The sequence below is a fragment of the Leuciscus leuciscus genome (assembly GCF_965113295.1).
Source record: "Leuciscus leuciscus genome assembly, chromosome: 17".
In the NCBI taxonomy this organism is placed as follows: domain Eukaryota; kingdom Metazoa; phylum Chordata; class Actinopteri; order Cypriniformes; family Leuciscidae; genus Leuciscus; species Leuciscus leuciscus.
The window spans coordinates 15,876,575-15,894,822 of NC_138741.1; the positions used below are offsets into that span (position 1 = coordinate 15,876,575).

The following is an 18,248-nucleotide window of genomic DNA, read 5'->3' on the forward strand; positions in this document are numbered from 1 at the left end:
TATGTTGTTCTGTATTTTTTCTTAAATAACTCAATGCCGACTTTTTTGCTGTCTTTAAAGCTTCAGGTATAGCCTATCTCATAGAAATATACTGAAAATACAATGTTTTCTTCTTTTTTAAAAAAAAAACAAGAGTTAAAGTGATTCCCTCCACTCCATCTCCCCCTAGAGCTGTTTATATGGTTTATATATTATTGATATGAAATTATAACACAGTCACTTTAAAGACTTCTGATGAAAAAAGCTAAAGAGAAAGTGATTATAAAACAGTATGGTACATGCAAGAGAAAGTAAATAATAGTGGTTAAAAAAAAAGTAAAAGTACAGTGCATCTGCCAAAAATCTTTCCAGATAGAGTCATCGTGGACTTTTTCTGTGTTTAGCATATTATCTGTTACAGGCCTACACAACAATGTCGAAATGTGAGTCACTTGTATTTAAATTTAGCACAACTGTCCTCTTGAGTGTCTGTAGTCTCTTTTAAAAAGACCTTTGCCCACAGAACTAGAGTTCAGTGCAAAAGTGGCCTGTTGTCAAACTTTGATAAGCACGATTCGTTTAATTTCATCTGGACTCCAAGAAAGAGTGATTATGGTCTTGAGGGGCTGACAGTCTCCACACTTAAGATTTGTGGGTTGAGTAACGTGAGGCGATCTGTAGGACACTTTCAACCATAATAGTTCCTATAGCGACACCCAGTGTTCAAAGTAATAATCACATACATATCCGTTGTTGGCACCGCAAACAATGAACTGGCGCCATCATGTGGCTTGTATGTAAATTAATAATAGGTCAGCAAATGAATGAAATATAACTATATTGGTGAGATATTGGCCAGTTGTTGCACTTTTAATTCCATACAATGAGGTAATTTCACCTGTTACTCCCTTTTTAAAGCACATTTCATGTTGACCACATGCCCCAATCACAGGGGTCACACTATTTGGGGTAAACTGCCGTATTAAATCTAAATTTGACCATCATCATAATTTTCCCATGTGTGAATGTGTGTAATATGATAATAGTATTTTTTGACAGTTTTTAACTTATTTGAAAACAAAATACAAAACGCTGCTAGAGCAACATTTGACTCCAAACTGAGATAGGCTAGCCTTTGAGACAATTTCGTATCTATGTTTAGTAAAAAAAAAAGAAAAAGTAACGCTTCATTATTCTGTCAGGAAAAGTGAATTTCTGTAATGCTGTATTCTATCGTTCAACTGTGTTTTCTTTTGTTCAAATAAGTATAATGACCCTTAATCAGAAATTTATTTTTGATCATCTGTCTCTCCTTTCAGAAGTTTATGGTTCTTATTATATTTTGTGGAGTGCTGCAGTGATGACGTATTTGGTACGCCAACCCGGAAGTTAGCATCACCCCGTTATCCACTGGCTTTTGGATTACTTTGCCTAACAAAGGCTTATGATCTCACACGTTTTGTTCATCATGATAATTTTCACAAATGAACACAACTTTTATGAATTGTTTTATGAAACGTGTGGGCAATAAACGAATGACCATCATAACCTTTCCGACTTTCAGTCTTTTATTTTATTTTAATTTTTTACATATTTCCTGAAAGCTGAATAGCTCTAAACACAATGAGGCTCACAGACTACTGATTAGATGAGTTTAGCCCACATATTCTGTGTTTTTATTGCCCCAAAAAACTCTGTAGAATAGACCCGGATCTGCTAAATGGCCATTTAGCAATTTGTTATGTTAGCAATCGCCTTTTCAAGACAGTTAAAAATAAAAAAATAAAAAAAAATAACAAGGGGTTATTACTGATATCTTGACTGATATGTCCATGTATCTCCAGAAGAGGACGCACTAGAGCAAACGACACGAACCTTCTCAACACATTCTTGTGTTCATTGAGTGCTGTCACATGCTTAATGCGAAGTTTTGCGAACAATATATAAATAATCCTTTACTTTTGACTAACAAGAACTCACATTATAGACGTTTGAAACATTTGTTAGTGAAGAATATGTGCCATCCCATTTAAGTTGGTTTGATAATACAGCATCTGCATAAAAAAAAAAATTCCTTTCGAATTTGATTATATGAGGTCTTTCTAAAGCATTTTCTTCTGAATCACAAAACAAGTTGACCCATGTCATTAATTTATGTCAAATAATACGAATTAATGAATTAACTGAAATAAATTCTCAGTCTGAACAATTCTGGCTGTTACCTATAAAGTTACAAAGGCCACAATAAATAATGCACAAGTATTACTTACAGGCTACCACAATAAATGCTCTGCTAAAATATTTTTTAAACTCTGCTCCCTCTGTTAGATTAAGATCACAGATCATAGATTTTGATGTAGGCTATTTAGGTTACAATTCATTAAGTTTTAGAGAGGTGTTCAGAGCTTTCAGAGATGTTCTCTCTTTTTTTCCATTAAAAACACATATGGGAGATCAGGACTGTTTCTGACATTTCTTAAAGGAATAGTTCACCCAAAAATGACAATTCTGTCATCATTTACTCACCCTCAAGTTGTTCCAAACCTGTATGAATATCTTTTTTCTGCTGAACACAAAATATATTTTGAAGAATATGGGTAACCATCTTTTTTTTTCATACTAAGTCAATGGGGCCCATCAAACGTTCTTCAAAATATATTCTTTTGATGGCATTTTCATTACTCAACAGGTGATAAATTACCATATGTACCTTTTGTTGGCTCATTGTAAAACATTTTCTATTGTGAAGGGACTTCATCCACAGAGTCACGAAGCACAACCAAAACAGTGTTCTTCCACAAAATTCATGTCGTTTTTTTAACCACCAGAGGGCCAAAAGTTACAGTGTACCTTTAAAATATTTCATAGGCTATATGTTGATAGGTTATTACTAAACTTTTATTTTTATTTCCACGTGTGAAATGGAACACTTTCATCGTAGTGGTCTTTCTAATAACATTTTAAAATATATATATTTCTATATATCAAACCATATTATTAATATCGAATCATACGATCACAATAACCATTTATCTCTTGTTGTGTGTGCTGTTATTATATGTTGGTTCAGTATGTCATGTTTATTTTGTTCTTGTTTTAAAAGCTGGGAATGATTGCTCTATTGCCAAAGGTTATTTGCCTCTCCTAAACACTGTAAGGCCATCATTGGGCAAATGGCTGGGTGGGAGAGTCTCAACAATCATCTGAAGCATGGTGGGGGTTCACTCTTTGTGCCAGATGATAAGATCCTTTCAAGTGTAAAGGTTCTTTCTGAGGGGTTGTTTAGGGCTTTAAAGCTCTTGTTTTCCCCTTAAGTCTCCTTTCACGGAGTCAGGCCACGCCAGAGTCAACTATTTTCCATTTTGCTGTTAAAAAAACATTGACATTTAAGATGAATCTATGAGGATGATTCATTTGGAAACCATGGAAACACAATTGGCATGCTGTAAAGTCATCTTTCAACTTTATTATGTGTGAAATGCTTTGATGATTGTTTCATGTGCTGTTTTTCATAGAACAAATGTGTATTTCAAGTGATACGAGTTCATTTGTGATCAAATGTCCGTTTTTTTGTATATTATGAAATGTATTTATATGAATTATATATATGCAAAATCTAAAAATTGTTGTATAGCGCTGTTGTTGTAATGTCTGAAGACTAAAGCCCTTGTTGACAAAAGAGATTAAAAAGGCGCTGTCTCTTTAAGAGGAAGAACGCTAGGCACCAACTGTTACATGTAAATATATTCAGAATCCGAACGAGTGAGGCGTGCCAGCAACCAATCGCTGAGCGTCTCCAACCGCGGGAGATCCAAATTTCGCGGGACGTAATTTGGCGCTAAAATAGCACTCCTCTGTTGAGCTGATGTCAAAGCAAAGCTTCTCTGCCGGAGAGGGATTACACAGACACACAGGGACGTTTCCCACCACCACCGGCTTTACGCAACAACTACGAAAGGAACATTTTCAAAGCTTTGTTAACCTTTTAAAGGTAGATTTATAAAACTGGATGACCCGGGTACGTTTACATGTTTAACTTAAGTTATTTGCAGTATATCAAGACATAATAGTCTCTCTCGTTCCACTACAACAAAGGACCCTTGGGAGAGAGTTTTGTGTATGTCGGATGTTTATATTTTTGTAATTTTTCACGCATAATTTATTTACAGCTTTAACAGGATTTATTATACTGAAGTGCATATAGTCTGTAGCATTTGCAGTCTTTAAAGAAATACATATTGATTTTGACGGTTGACTTGTTCTTCAGTAAGCTATAGACGCGATTTGCCTAATAAAAGAGTTTCTTTTGCGTCACTTTCGCGGGTTTTCGTGCGCAAAATGATGCGGATACCCAGAGGGATTTCTCCTGCTTCTGGGAGAGGTGCAGTCTCTGGACTCTCGTGCCCGCAGAAGAAAATGTTCTCCGCGGTGAGGACGGATTTTTTCAACACGGGACTTGCAAGCCCACCGACGAATCTGGTACCGGCTGGATACTTCACTCAGATCGGGAACACAGCAGCTGCGGAGCAGAGAGCCAACTGTTTGTACGCGACCCCCCACGGGCCCGAACCCAAGCCGGCGCGGATCTCTTCCGGGCGGCTGCCGGTAAGCTTCTTTCCGACGACACTCCAATTCTTGCTATTGCGTTATGAATGCGCATGCATGCTTTCTGTTTCATGTCCTTGTCCAATCATATGTCATTTTCTAAAACGCGGCTACAGTCACTGTGTGAAATTCACGTTTTACAACATATAAAACTTCCCGTGTCTGGCCTCGGCAGGGAGTTTTATTTGTATCATCATCTCTGATGTAGGCTATCGAAAATCTGTCATTTCCTCATGAATGAATAAAGCAGGCCAGTAATTTGAGAACATGACCACAACTTATGTATATTTCAGTCATGACATTAGGATAGGACCTTTAGGTTAGAGTGTGGCAAGCAATTTGATTCTTAAACTAGTCGTCCTTTTATTTTTACATTAAAATTAAGTACTTATTATTTTGCTATTAGTCACAATATAAACCTTAGTCTACAAGTTAAATATTTAGTTTTTGACAGGAATGAATACGGTGAGTAATTTAAGTACAGTGAGTTCAAGGGACTGTACTGTTTAACAACTTGCCATTTGTTTAGCTGATGAAATATCTTTACAAAAATTCAGTTGACAAAACTATATAAGGTTGAGTTTTGAAAATTACTTTCGATATGGGTAGTGAAATCAATCACTCTCAAGTCTCAACCCTGATTTCAAATGTGTACAATTCAATATAGCATCTACCCTGACAAGGCCTATATTCCCTGGTTCCTTTTAAAGAAAATGGCTAATTTATGTCATTGAATTCTGTAGAGATCTGTGGTTCAAATATCAACATTGCGAATACTCTCTACTGTTTAATAAATCGGTAGTGTCTGAACAATTAGAACTATGAAAACTGGAATAAATACTAGTAGCTAGCAGCTAGCAGCTAAAGTATCAGTACTGGTACTTAATTAATCAGTAAGTGAAACTAAGAGCTGAACCAACAACAACCAGAATGCACAAGTCAAAAGGTAATCGTTTATAACTGAAACACTGATCACCAATGACAAAAATGTGCAATTTGTTGGCTGTGGAAAGCGCATACCGGTAGTTACCTTGACATTACTGGGAAAATTGCTAGTAGTAGGAAAATACTAGTACCAGTATTTAATGAATAGCTACTAGTGAAATTGAGGGAAAAAGACATTTCCTATTGCATTACTTACTAGTAAATAAAAATAAGTACGAGTTACATCAAATTAGACAGTTTAATTAGTTTTAAGGAGTAATTGTTTAAGTGGCTTGCCATAAAAGGGCTATTTCAGGGGGGAGGTGGTAGATTGATGGGGGAAGGGTGCTTTACAGCTTCTGGACTGGACATTATATGGACCACTTGCACTGAGCTTCGTGACGCACTTCCGTTTGGAAATAGTACGTCTCACTTCAATGTACAGTGGTCAATGAGTTGAACAAACGCCACCTAAAATGAGTGTCCGCAATAAGCTAAAAAAATTTGCCAATTTTTATTGACAGGAGAAAGTATATTCTGATGTTTACTGTGTGCAGAATTTTCCAAACTTATCGGAACGTGAAGTTTTAATCCAACCACAGCCGATCAAAGAAAGCAGCGGGTGTTAATTATACGCCATTATTTCACGCATATAGGACTGCTGCAGCTTAGTGGATACATATATTTAGCCTATTTATTATTCAGAATGCACAGTAGGAAAGAAAATATATTTATAAGAACATTTTAGCAGGCTCAAGATAATTAATACAGAGATCATTATCCAATGTTTAAATCAAATGGCAGTCATAAAACATAGTGATAATCTGCATTCTCATGTATGTAGGTGCGCTGAACGCTCTAACCGGAAACTCCCGATATGTACTAACTAGAAGGTGGAAGTAGTGGTGCAAGTAGTCCATTATATGGTTCATGCCTAATAGTAAAGCGGGAGAAGGGTCCTCAAAGCTAAACTCCTTTCAATACAGAACCTTTTATATTTAGCAAACTATAAAACATAATGAATAAACATGAATGCTCCCATAAAGCCAAATGTTTAAATGACCTAGGTTCATTAGAGTTGCAAACTGGTTATTCCTGTATTTGTATGTATAAACTCTTGAATTCTACTGCTTTTATTATGTAGCTGCATTTGTAATTATCACTCCATTCCCCCCCCCCCCTCCCCCCCCCTGTGCCGTTGCACACCTGTCTCACCATTCGTCCTCACAGAAGCTCAACCTGTTGAAAAGGTCAAAAAGGTCAGAGTATTTGCTCCAGGAACTGCCTGTGTCGAACTTCTCTCTGTGGTGATTGCTGCTTCCAGCTGATAAACAAAAGGGATGATCTCAGACTCACGCTGCAAAACATGGGTTAGGGCTGATAACAGACTGGGCGTCTGTATTGGAGGACTGATAGACATAACTCATAAACTCTGGCATTCTATTATAATAAGCTTTTCTCAGACTGCTTCTCTGGGTTTGCATTAATCAGTTGATCAACTTAAAATGGTTTCTTAAACATAAAGAAGTTGGAATGATAAAAAAAAAAAAAATTTGAATCAGGGAAAGCACTAGAACAAGGCCTGATTTGTTAACATAAGATGACGATAATGTCTTTTCAGGAAACAAAAAGTGTCTAGTGAAGCTCCATATGGCATCGTTAACTACTTCCAGTTTCCCTGTTTCAGTTTTTCACACCCGTGTGCAACAGTCATATGTCTTGCTGTAAAGAGTTTCACTCTTGTTCTCTGCCCCTTTTTCAGTTTGACATAAAGGACACACCTGAAGCTCCCATTACTGTCCTTAGACCTTTGAACCTTTACTCTATAAAACTAAAATTGTGAATTCCATTTAATGAATTTTGCAGAAACTTCTAGTACCCATGAGCCTCATTTCTTTAAAGGAGAACTTGGTAACTTTTTTAACTTAATAAAACTGTCTAGAAATCATTTGGATGGTTAAACAACCTGTTCTGGTGATATTGGTGACTTTCCCCGCTCCCCCCAGCGTTCCCAGGCGGAAAACCAACCTTGCAACTTGCAACACTACCGTCCCGGCAAGTTAGAAATTGGAAGTCTCGTGAGAAGCGAGAACTAGAACGAGAACGAGCGCGAAACACAAATTGCTTTACGGCAATTCGACATAAACACACACGCATGTATGATGTATTACCAGATTACCCACCTCGGTAGACATAGCTCCACGCGATACAGTTGGCTTGCTCCGATCAAAACAAACGCACATGAGCAGCGGACGGTAGAGAGGAGGAGGAGGCCGCCGCAAGTGAGTTTTTTACGACTGTGTTGTGAAATATACACCCCCCCACAGCTGTAGGGGGAGCTCGTGGGGAAAACATGCGACAACAAAAGGGAAAATCAGCGAAGAAGTGACTAGAGTTCGCTAGAGTTACCGAGTTCTCCTTTAAAATGACTTGGTCAACATTAAGTTACAATTTACCCGTCCAAATATAATTGACCTATCCTCTCCAAATACACATTTGTGGTCTTATTGTAAATGAGTTATCAATGTTGCATTTTATTCCAAAGAACAACGAAAATTAGTTTGTCTTCATAATCATTTATTTAAAGGATGTTTATCCACCTTATTTTTCAATGTGGAAGTAAGCCAGTTCCTGTGTAAAACACTTAAGACATGTCTGTGTGGACATGGTATAAATAAATATATGAGATATAATTAGAGAGTGCGGTTTTTCATCTTTATTTTAAAACACTTAAGACACATAAGCCATTATAGACCTTTCAGGTCAGGTTAGACGCTGTATTGAATTTAATGCAGATGAAAACGAGGCTGTGAGAAATAGATGTACAGTCTTTACAATGGCATGCACTGTATAAAGATCCTAGATCCCATCATTTTCGCAACTCGCAACTTGGAGTTTTTGTCTACTGAAAGTTATTTTTGTTTCAGAAAGACGTTTAGTCAGCTGCACAATCTGTATGGTCAGTAGTGGTGGTTCAATGGATCACAAATCTCATGGTTCGGAACTTCGGTTCATATAGGGATTATGTGCAACTTAACTTCCGTATTCTGTAAAACAGATCGCATTGCTTCCGGTTCAGGTCTTTTGTATGTGCTTCGTGAAAATATTAACTGTTTAACTCGAGATAATTTAAAAGGAGCGAGCAAAGATGGGCAAAACCAATGTCCCTCACATATGCAGATTGATATCTAAAAGTTTTTTTAATTTTTCTTAGCGTTTAGATATTTAAATAGAATAAAACGGCAAAAACAAAGTGATCTATTTAGGTTAGCTGATTACCTTAAAAGTCCATAGATATCGACGTCAGTCCATACTGCTGTAAACACTTTCTCTGACAAGCGTATGCGATGAGACCAGGGTTAGTCATGCGACGTTCGACATATACCCTATTACGGTTTTTGAGTCACGGATAGGATAATTTTTCAGATAGGTAAGAAAAAATGAATTAAAGCACACTTTAAGTACTTTGATACCGCAGCAGAAACTACTAGCCTAACTAATAAAGTTCAGACATTATTAAAAATAAGTGAACAGTTAGTAAAAAATAAGAACAAATACAAGTATATATAAAATACAATACATCAAAGTTACAAATAAAGTAACGTTTAACTCAATCATTTAGATACAGAGATGTTATAACTAGGCCTAAGTATAAAATAACACTATAGTGTTCACTGTATAAATTAAATATAGATTAATCTTTGTTAAAGCTTTGTTGTTTGATTAACATTAGTGATGAATAGCAAGTATTTATAGTCTGCTGTCACTTTAAGACTGAAGCCAGTTCCTTTGTAATATACAGAATACATAGATCCTCACGTTTTGATGTCACCACCAGGAAATTACCTGTTTTTTTTATTTTATTCTTGTACATCCAATTATTTTTGTTTCCCCCCACCCTCTATCATTGCCAGATTATTGATTTGCATGTAAAAAGGTAAAACCGGATATTTCATTCATTATCATCTTGTTTGTTTGCATGTAAACATCAGTAACGACTGGCAGTTCAGGATATTTAATAGCTTTGTTTTCCCAGATCATATTTTGTTATCATAGGTTAGGTTAATGTTTTAGTAAGTCGGCATTTATCAAATGCACAAGCACAAGAATAGTTGCAAACTACATGCTGGAGTTAATAATGTCAGGGTTATTTCAGCAAGCTCCAAAGAATGAAAATAAACACTGGAAAACTATACAATAGAGCCAAACTTTGAGGATTGAAAAGGTCATGGAGGTCACTAGGTCTCTGGTTAACTTCAAATCTCACGTGTCCGAGATCAAGTGATCAACGACTGGTCTGTGATCACCATGTTGAAGAACACATGATTTGGCTTTGTTTCCTGAGATCCTTGTGACGCCCTCCCTCTCTTCCACCCCCACCGCTTCCCAGAGTCCCTCAGGTCATTTTACCTCATTTCATTCTCTTAATTTACATATTTCCCCCTGTGGGGCCTCTAGTAACCAGGTGTTGCATCAACAAGGTGGATGATGGGCCTCAAGCTGTTTAAATTGTGTAACTTATATCGCACTGCATAGACCCATCTGGCCAAGTTTTGCATTTCAAAGTATCATCCCCTTACACCCTTTTCATCTGGACTTCCCCTTTAGCGTTTACCTGTGTCTCCCTTTCGTTTTGACACCTCGAAACACGTCACTGATGCAGAATGACTTATCGTTCTTACAGTTTGAGTATAGTGTGTGTTTGGGAGTGGCACAGTTTGCAGGTCATTTTTCTCACGTGTGTCTGTAGGCGTACAGGAACCTGTTCTTTTCAGGCAGATTGTGTTTGTTTAAAAAACAACTCAGATTAGTTGGAAAGTTACTCAATAACTCTGTTTAGGACTCTTGATTTCTCACCTCCAGCCAGTGAGTGAGAAGAGAAATGGTGCCGATCTGTCTTAAGTTATTTAAGTCAGTTTAGCAATAATGAGTAGGGTATAAAGAGTGATCAACCAATATTGTTTTTATGACTTGATACCGATAACTGATAATATTTTTGTATTTAAGTGTCTGATAGCAATAGCTGTAATGAAAAACAATTTATGGTTGGATTTTTGAAACTATGATAACTAAATATAAGCATTATAAATATTTTAATTATAATAAGTTATTTATCTTAACCCATTTAGTTGCAAAGATCACATACCGACCATAATGACTGTTTACAGTCACCGCATGCTACTATCATTTAAATTGTTATCTTGACACACTATATTTCTATCGTGCATTTGCCAGATACTTTTATTCAAAGCATTCAAGGTACACACAGATACAAATTCTGTGTGCATACCAAACACACACACACACACACACACACACATACACACACACATATTTGTGCTATCCTGTATAGCCACTGCTGTGTGTGATGTTGGCTTACTCAGTGGATTTGCATATCTTTAGGAAACTCCTGAGCCTGGAGCATTCCAACCAGTTTCTGATATGAATCAGTTTATTAGCTAGTAGTGGTTAATGTTTGTTTTTCAGTAGGTACATTAAGGCTGCTCCCAGATCAGTGCTTTATAAGTGAATGATTTGGCTTCCACCCCATCCGCTCTGAGCCAGCATTTCTCACTTCTCATTTCCCACTGACACAGGAAATAGGCAGAACTAACCACAAACTCTTACAGACATGAGATGCTGCTGTTCTGAGAAACAGAACCACACAAAGGTCCCCCTCTCACACCCAGGTGGGTGGGAGTTTATCATGAGCCAAGCATGGTAACAGTTCACGTTAACACTGATTGGATGAAGAGGTGTAACTCAAAGATGCTCCTCAAAGTCTTACCCAAAAGCCTCTTCTTTAAACTTCAACTTTAAGACTCCAGAACAACTCTTAGTTGAGACATGTACTGGTTTTTGAAACTTTTTTGCCAAGTACCCACAAATGATGATTTCATCATTCTTAAAATATGCAAAAAAAAATGCAGCTACATATTTTCATGTTCACAGATTCAGCTATAAGTAGGGCTGTCAAAAAGGCTGAAAAAACTATTTCAATTTTTTATACTTAAATATTACATATATTCAAATTAAAAAGGCATAATTTCAGTTAGGCGGAAACAAGCTTTTGGTTTGTCTCCGGAGGCCACAAGAGGGCGAAATGAGCAAAATATTAATGCACCGTATGCACCCTATTAAATTGTTTATTTAAAGAAGTGAAATAACCTGATTGACTACAAGAAGTGCATAATGTTTAAACTAACATTTATAAATCAAACATTTCGTAAATAGCATAAACAATTGAACAAAACCGTATCATGTATATATTGCGTAGTTACAAAAAGCAGAGTACTTTTTTGCGCCTAAAAACATAAAATGCAGTGGAAAGGGGGGGGGGGGAACCATAAAGTCTCGACATGTTTTTTTAAAAGTTGAACTTCTTTACTTTACATAGCTTTACTAAACATGCGGCCCTCTGTTGGGAGGCGAGAGTGCAACGGTCAAATATGTCCATCTAGCGCTCATTTACATAGAAAACAATAGAAAAGCAGTGCAGAAAATGCATTCTGTGTGAACAGCTTGGTTAGGTCTTTAGGCTAAGAAAAACATTAAAAACACAACAACTCTTACATCATTATGGCATCTCGTTCGCCACTGATAAGGCTGCCTGACGCACTCCTAAAATTCTGAATGCACCTTTTTTGCATTCAAATGTCGGTTTATATTTATTTTAAAATCGACAAAAATTTGAATTTTAGTTTGACAGCCCTAACACTAACATATAACATACCATATAATTTTTAGAAGTTATGCTATCTATCTATCTATCTATATCTATATATATATCTATATATATATATATGTGTGTGTGTGTGTCATTGCAAAAAAAAGAGAGAAAAAGAATGGAAGGTGGAAACCGAAAAAACTGAAAGAGAAAAAGAATGGAAGGTGGAAACCGAAAAAACTGAAAGATTGCGCTCCTCCTCTCCCCCAACCACCTGCTCGGCAGCTCCAGATGTCAGTGACAGGTGTAGATGTTGTTCAGGTCAGGGCAGTGCAAACATTTTAGCAGATGCTCGTGCACACAGGATAAGTGAACTGTTCTCAGCACGTGCTCAGTGTCTATTACAGAAGTATTCTGTCCTGAGTGAACTGCAGCCCAGAATGGCATTGGAAATCAAACAGGAATGTGTGGGTGCAGGTTTCCATGTCAGTTGGCTTCTTTAAACCAGTTCTTTGTGGAGTTGAGTTGCTGAAACAAGCCCATCTGCCTGGTATGGAATTCTAAAGATTTCAGAAATGTGTTAACGTTCAGGTAATTCCCTCCTTCAAGGTTTTAATGGTAAAAGGTTTGAATTAATACAGATGGTCGTGTCAGGCTCAAAGATAGATTAAAACACATTGCACTAACCAGAGGTTTACAATATCAGGTTCTTAGTTAATGTAGTTATGTATGTTAGACCTTGTTTAAATGTGATTGAGATCCTTTTTGGGGTGATTCAGTCATAAATGGAGGTAATAGTCCAAGACACCTTACAACCTGATCAATAAAGCCACACTCAAAAGTTGTTAAAAACATGATCACTTCCCATTTTTAGTATAAACGCATGCATTCTGACTTGTTCCAGTCTTATAATCGACTGCAAGCTCTCATTCCGGTCTGCCTCCATCTAATCAACAACCAATGGATTGAACCAAGTCCTCACCCTAACATTTATTTTTCGATAATCCGTTTTCTTTGGATGTATGGCACAATACGGAAGAAAGAAATCTGTCTTTACTTTCATTGCATTGCAACTTTGCCAGTTACATGTGTGCTATGTTCAAAAGCTTACTTTGTGTGAATTGCATTAGTAGTCACTGAGCTGACCCTCTCAAGGAAGAGAGGACGATAAATCTTTTAAAACGTTTAGTGTAGCTAATGTAATTTCACCTTCATAGAATCCAAGGACACAATGCTAAACTAGGAGCTATGTTCATTCAAACGATTTGGTGAAACTACTTCTTCTACAGGAAGTTTTAAGGCAGATATAATGAACATTCTCTTGTTGTCTGTCTGTCTCAGGCCAAGAGGAGACTAGATCTGGAAGAGCCACTTTATCTCCCAGAATTCCGCACACCAAAAGGGAAGGGAAACTCTGCATGTGCGAGGGCGCCAAGCCCCAAAAGTGAGTACAACATAATGATCTGCAACTAAGCACTGTTAGGACAAATGGACCTTTGTTGATTCCAAGACCACTGTTTCCATATGTTGACTGAGGGCCCGGAAGTTTCTACCTATTTTAGGGCCCCTCATCATAATGGTTTGAAAAGTAAACACACCTGTTTAAGCATCTCTTGCTTTTCTAGGAGGAACTGCAGCTGGTAATACTCAAACTATAACTACAAACTAAAAGAATGGCTCTTTTGTATCTCTTTCTCTCCATCTCTCTCTAGCTCCCAAGTCTCCAGGGGAACGTACCCGTTATGACACTTCCCTCGGTCTGCTGACTAAGAAATTTGTGGGCTTGCTGAGTGAATCGGCTGACGGGGTTCTGGATCTGAACTGGGCCACAGAGGTTCTAGAGGTTCAGAAGAGACGCATCTACGACATCACAAATGTTCTGGAGGGAGTGCAGCTCATCCGCAAGAAATCCAAAAACAACATCCAGTGGATGTGAGTGTGTTTGATTGAATGTTCTGTAAATCAGAGTGAGAAATGCTCAAGATTTGATTCGACTAATTAAATGCATGACACGAACTCTAAGATGGTGTTGTATTCCATTCTAAATGGTCCCCATTTCCTGTTTGACAACTTGTCTGATTTCTGAAGGACATTGTGAACACTGCTGAAAATTCAGCTTTGCTATCACAGGAATAAATTACCTTTTAATAATGGCATGTTCTCTGTATGTCTTGTGCTTTAGGGTCAGTGGTGTGTTTGAGGGCTCGTCCTGCAATTCAGAGAAGACCAGCGCTCTCAAGAAAGAGCTTTCTGAGCTGGACAGGCAGGAGAAAGCTCTGGACGACCTCATTCAGTCCAGCTCAACGCGGCTACGAGAACTAACAGAGAACAAGGACAACCAAAGATATCCTTTCATTGTGTGTGTGTTTGTTCTCTGAAGAACTGAGGAGTGGTTTGCCTCCTTCACGTTTGTGTGCTTGCTCATACATGCTGTTCAAACAGCATGCATCCATGCAGCCAAACACTTCCGTGGCTTAGATATCCTCTTCTTTTCTCTCTATTGTGAGTCTTTATTGCTCAGTTCATTTGAAATGCAATTGAGTCTTCATGACTGAACTGTCAGTCATTTTAAAAGCTGTATTAGATGCCAAAGCAGTTTGTCCTTAACTCTAGCTCACATTAGGATATGTGACCTATCAGGACATTCGTACCATAACCAGCTTGAAAGATCAAACTGTTATAGCTGTGAAGGCTCCATCTGAAACCAAACTGGAAGTTCCGGAAGCATCTGAGGTCAGTATTCGTCTTAGGCCTGTTTCACACTGGACACGTAAGCAGCGCATATTTTTTCGGGGCACTTGTTAACGGAGCATTCACACTGCGGCAGTGCCACAATCGTTTCGCCGCGGAGTCTATTTTTGCTGCGCCACTTATGCTGAAAAAGTTAACACGAAAAATAACAAATTTCACTATAAATCATATGTGAGGTGTTCCATGTTTCACAATCACAATATGACATTCAGCGCTATGGAAAAATAAATAAAATGCACAAAAACACATCATTGCCAGGAGTTTTTGCCCAAAGTACAAAGGCCTGTTTAAATTATTAAAACTAGAGGTATATCTTAACTTTAAGATTACTACATATATTTATCATGTAAACTACATGTATACAGCATGTTATATGCATGTGTGTGTGTGTGTGGGACAGTAGGAGAGGAACACTGCTGCATCACAGCAGAGTATGATGCCCATCATATATCAAAACCAGTGACAGACAGTGGTCGGAGGAGAACCTGAAAAACGATAGAATGGACGATACTCACCTGTATTTGCAGTACACAAGCCGCGGTTCAGCGTTACAAATGCTGCCAGTGTAAAAGCACAACACCCGCTCTGCATACACACAGCTTTTGCGCTGGCTCCACTCTGCTTACGCTTCCAATGTGAAACGGGTGTTAATCCAAACCTAACGTGGTTGCAAAGTTGCAGCTTGAGTTCCAGTGCTGCTATTAGCTTATTTATGCTGGTTGCTGTTGGTCAAGCTAGTTATGAATCCTGGTTGGACACAAGCATCCAAACCAACAAATGCTTTTTTTCCGAGCGATTAAAGTTTTATTAGTTGGAATTATTTTTATTTTTTTATCTGCCGATGTGATTTTAGTTCTAACCCAGAATAATAAATAACAGAAGAATTTAATATTGTATTATTAAAGTCTTACAGTTAGATTAAAAATTTCGTAACCAAGAATTTTTATAATTTATGCCCCACTAGATGTTTAAAACTTTGTTAATACTGCCTACAGTATTGTCATCTTTTTTTTTATTTCTTCATTAGGGCTCGCTGCAGATTTACTTGAAGAGCAAGAACGGCCCAATTGAGGTGTACTTGTGTCCTGAAGAATGTTTGGAGGACGCTAGTCCCATCAAGAATGCCACACCCAGAAAAGATTACCCACAATCCCCCTGTGCCGCCACACCCTCCGTCTTCCCACCTGCCAAACCCCAGCCAGTCGAAGGTGAGACAATTACCAGGAACTTACTACTACTTATCACTTTCAAAGCAAAACAAAAAGTGTTGAAAAGTATAACAACAGTTTACGTTTTAAATGTTTCAGTTGAATAAGATCTAGTGAGGGACATTGTGTGCAAGAGTTTCTATGAATAAAGAGCTGTATATCTAAACCCATCTACAAAACTTTGCTACTAGCTTTTTGATAATCCTAGCTATCAAAACACAGACTGAATGGAGTCTGTTTCTTTGTTCAGGTTTGCCGTCAAAGCCTCAACAATCATTGACAGGCACAAGCGAAAGCACGTCCCTGCTCGATGTGGAGGGGATTCTGGATCTTCCTCCCAGCCTTCTGCAAATCACCGAAGACCAGCTGCCTGGGTTGACCTTCACATCCGACACCTCTGGGCCTTTTGTTAGCTTCTCTCCTCAGCTCAGCCACGACGACTACCTCTGGGGTCTGGAGGACGGAGAAGGCGTATCTGACTTTTTTGACACGTATGATCTGGGTGATTTGCTCAAAACATGAGGCATCCAGTGTAACAAATCAACGGATGGCATGCATGTTCAATTGTAATTAGTTTAATTCAGATTCTGATCCTATGAAGTTTTAAAACACTCCTTCACAGTATGACAGATTGAAGTTCGTATAAAATGCACTACTGAATTGGCTTAATTGGTTCTGTTTCTGATAAAGACAGTAAATTTGGGATAAGGCCGTGTTTTAATATTTTAATACTGTAGTTATTAGAATCAGACAATATTGTCAACAAGCACCCTCTAGAGGAGATTCATGTGTTAGGTTTAGTACACTATGAAGCCATATTTTTTTATTTCTGTCAGCCATATACCTGCAGTAGGGTATTTTAGTTTAGTTTTTGAGAAAACAAAAATGTATTTGTCTTGTGGTTTAATTATTTCAATTTTATAAGTTAAATGTTCGCCTATTAGCATTGTTTTTGGTCATCGTTACTTAAATATTGACCCAAAAAAAATCAGGCCTATGTATTTGCCTTGTCTAGGTATGAGCTAGTACTTACTGTTTATTAGTAATTATTGAATGAGATGTATGAAACTCAGGTCATTTTAAAGCTTTTCTAGAGCTTTAATTATTGTAGTACTGTCAGACATTGCCAGTAGAGGGCTGTGTGACCATTTTTTTCATCTGTCTGCAAACAAAGGTGCTTCTGCAGATATGTAGACTAGTGAATTAAATTGTTATAGACTGAAGTTTTGAGAGCTTGTATGGAGGGCATCTGCTTCATAATCAGACTCAACTGAACCAGAGATCTGAAAAACTCTTCTAAAACAGTCATTCAAATCATTTCAGTTAAGAAACAAGTGCTCAGATTTTAAGAAATGGGTGCTTGTCTGTTCATTCTACCTCCATCTTTTTAGTTTCTGACACAGTGTGGTAATACCTTGATCTCGTAACTGTGGGCTTTCCTATGGCACTGAATAATGATTATGTAGTACTACATAATGCCTCAAGAAACAAGATTGTACCCCTGACAAGTCTGTGTATTAAAACCTCAGGGAATGTCCAGATTTGGCAGCTGATTTCCAAATGATTAATTCAAAGTGATAAACTGGTGCTTTTTCTAGTCTGTTGGATGCCTGTAGAATCAGTTTTTCCTGAAATGAATGGTAATGGAGTTCTCAGGGTTCACTTCTCCACTCTCTGTGTAGTTTAGGGACTTCTAATGGGATCTGGCAGAAACCTTTGATACTGTTTGAACACTGAACTGCTGGGAATACAAAGTGAACTTTGTTTCCAGGATTTATTTTCCTTTTGGAGTTGGAACTCTTGCCACACCTGAATGGTAGGTTTTATAGCTGCAGAGACATAGCAGAATTGAACTTTCAATCTGGTGAGTGTAGAAATGCACTTATTAAAAACACCCATCTTAAATGCAGAGCACATTTGAGTTGGGAAAACAATATGGAAAAGCTGGAAAAACTAGATAACCACACCCAGTTCTGCAGTGAAATAATTCTTCTGCAGCAAACAAAAACTCAGCATTCTAGAAAACTGATTGGTTGATTCTGCATTTGTCAAGGGGTTGGGGTGGGTTTAAGAGAAGTCGTTAATCAGATTTGAGATTTGATTACCTTGTACAT

General features: G+C 37.7%; 1 protein-coding gene across 1 annotated transcript; it reads left to right on the plus strand.

Moving 5' to 3' along the window:
* Positions 1–3,785: 3,785 nt before the first annotated feature.
* On the plus strand, positions 3,786–17,734 carry e2f2 (E2F transcription factor 2). Its single transcript, XM_082142716.1, has 7 exons — positions 3,786–4,584; positions 13,517–13,619; positions 13,888–14,107; positions 14,358–14,519; positions 14,794–14,908; positions 15,954–16,134; positions 16,385–17,734. Exons 1-7 carry the CDS (start codon positions 4,318–4,320, stop codon positions 16,654–16,656), a joined length of 1,320 nt encoding a protein of 439 aa, XP_081998842.1. The 5' UTR covers positions 3,786–4,317; the 3' UTR covers positions 16,657–17,734.
* The last annotated feature ends 514 nt before the right edge of the window (positions 17,735–18,248 follow it).

Coding starts and splice junctions, on each gene's coding strand:
- e2f2 (XM_082142716.1), top strand. CDS start 4,318: ATGATGCGGATACCCAGAGGGATTTCTCCTGCTTCTGGGAGAGGTGCA. Junction 4,585..13,516: donor TCTCTTCCGGGCGGCTGCCG/GTAAGCTTCTTT, acceptor TGTCTGTCTCAG/GCCAAGAGGAGACTAGATCT. Junction 14,108..14,357: donor AAAAACAACATCCAGTGGAT/GTGAGTGTGTTT, acceptor CTTGTGCTTTAG/GGTCAGTGGTGTGTTTGAGG.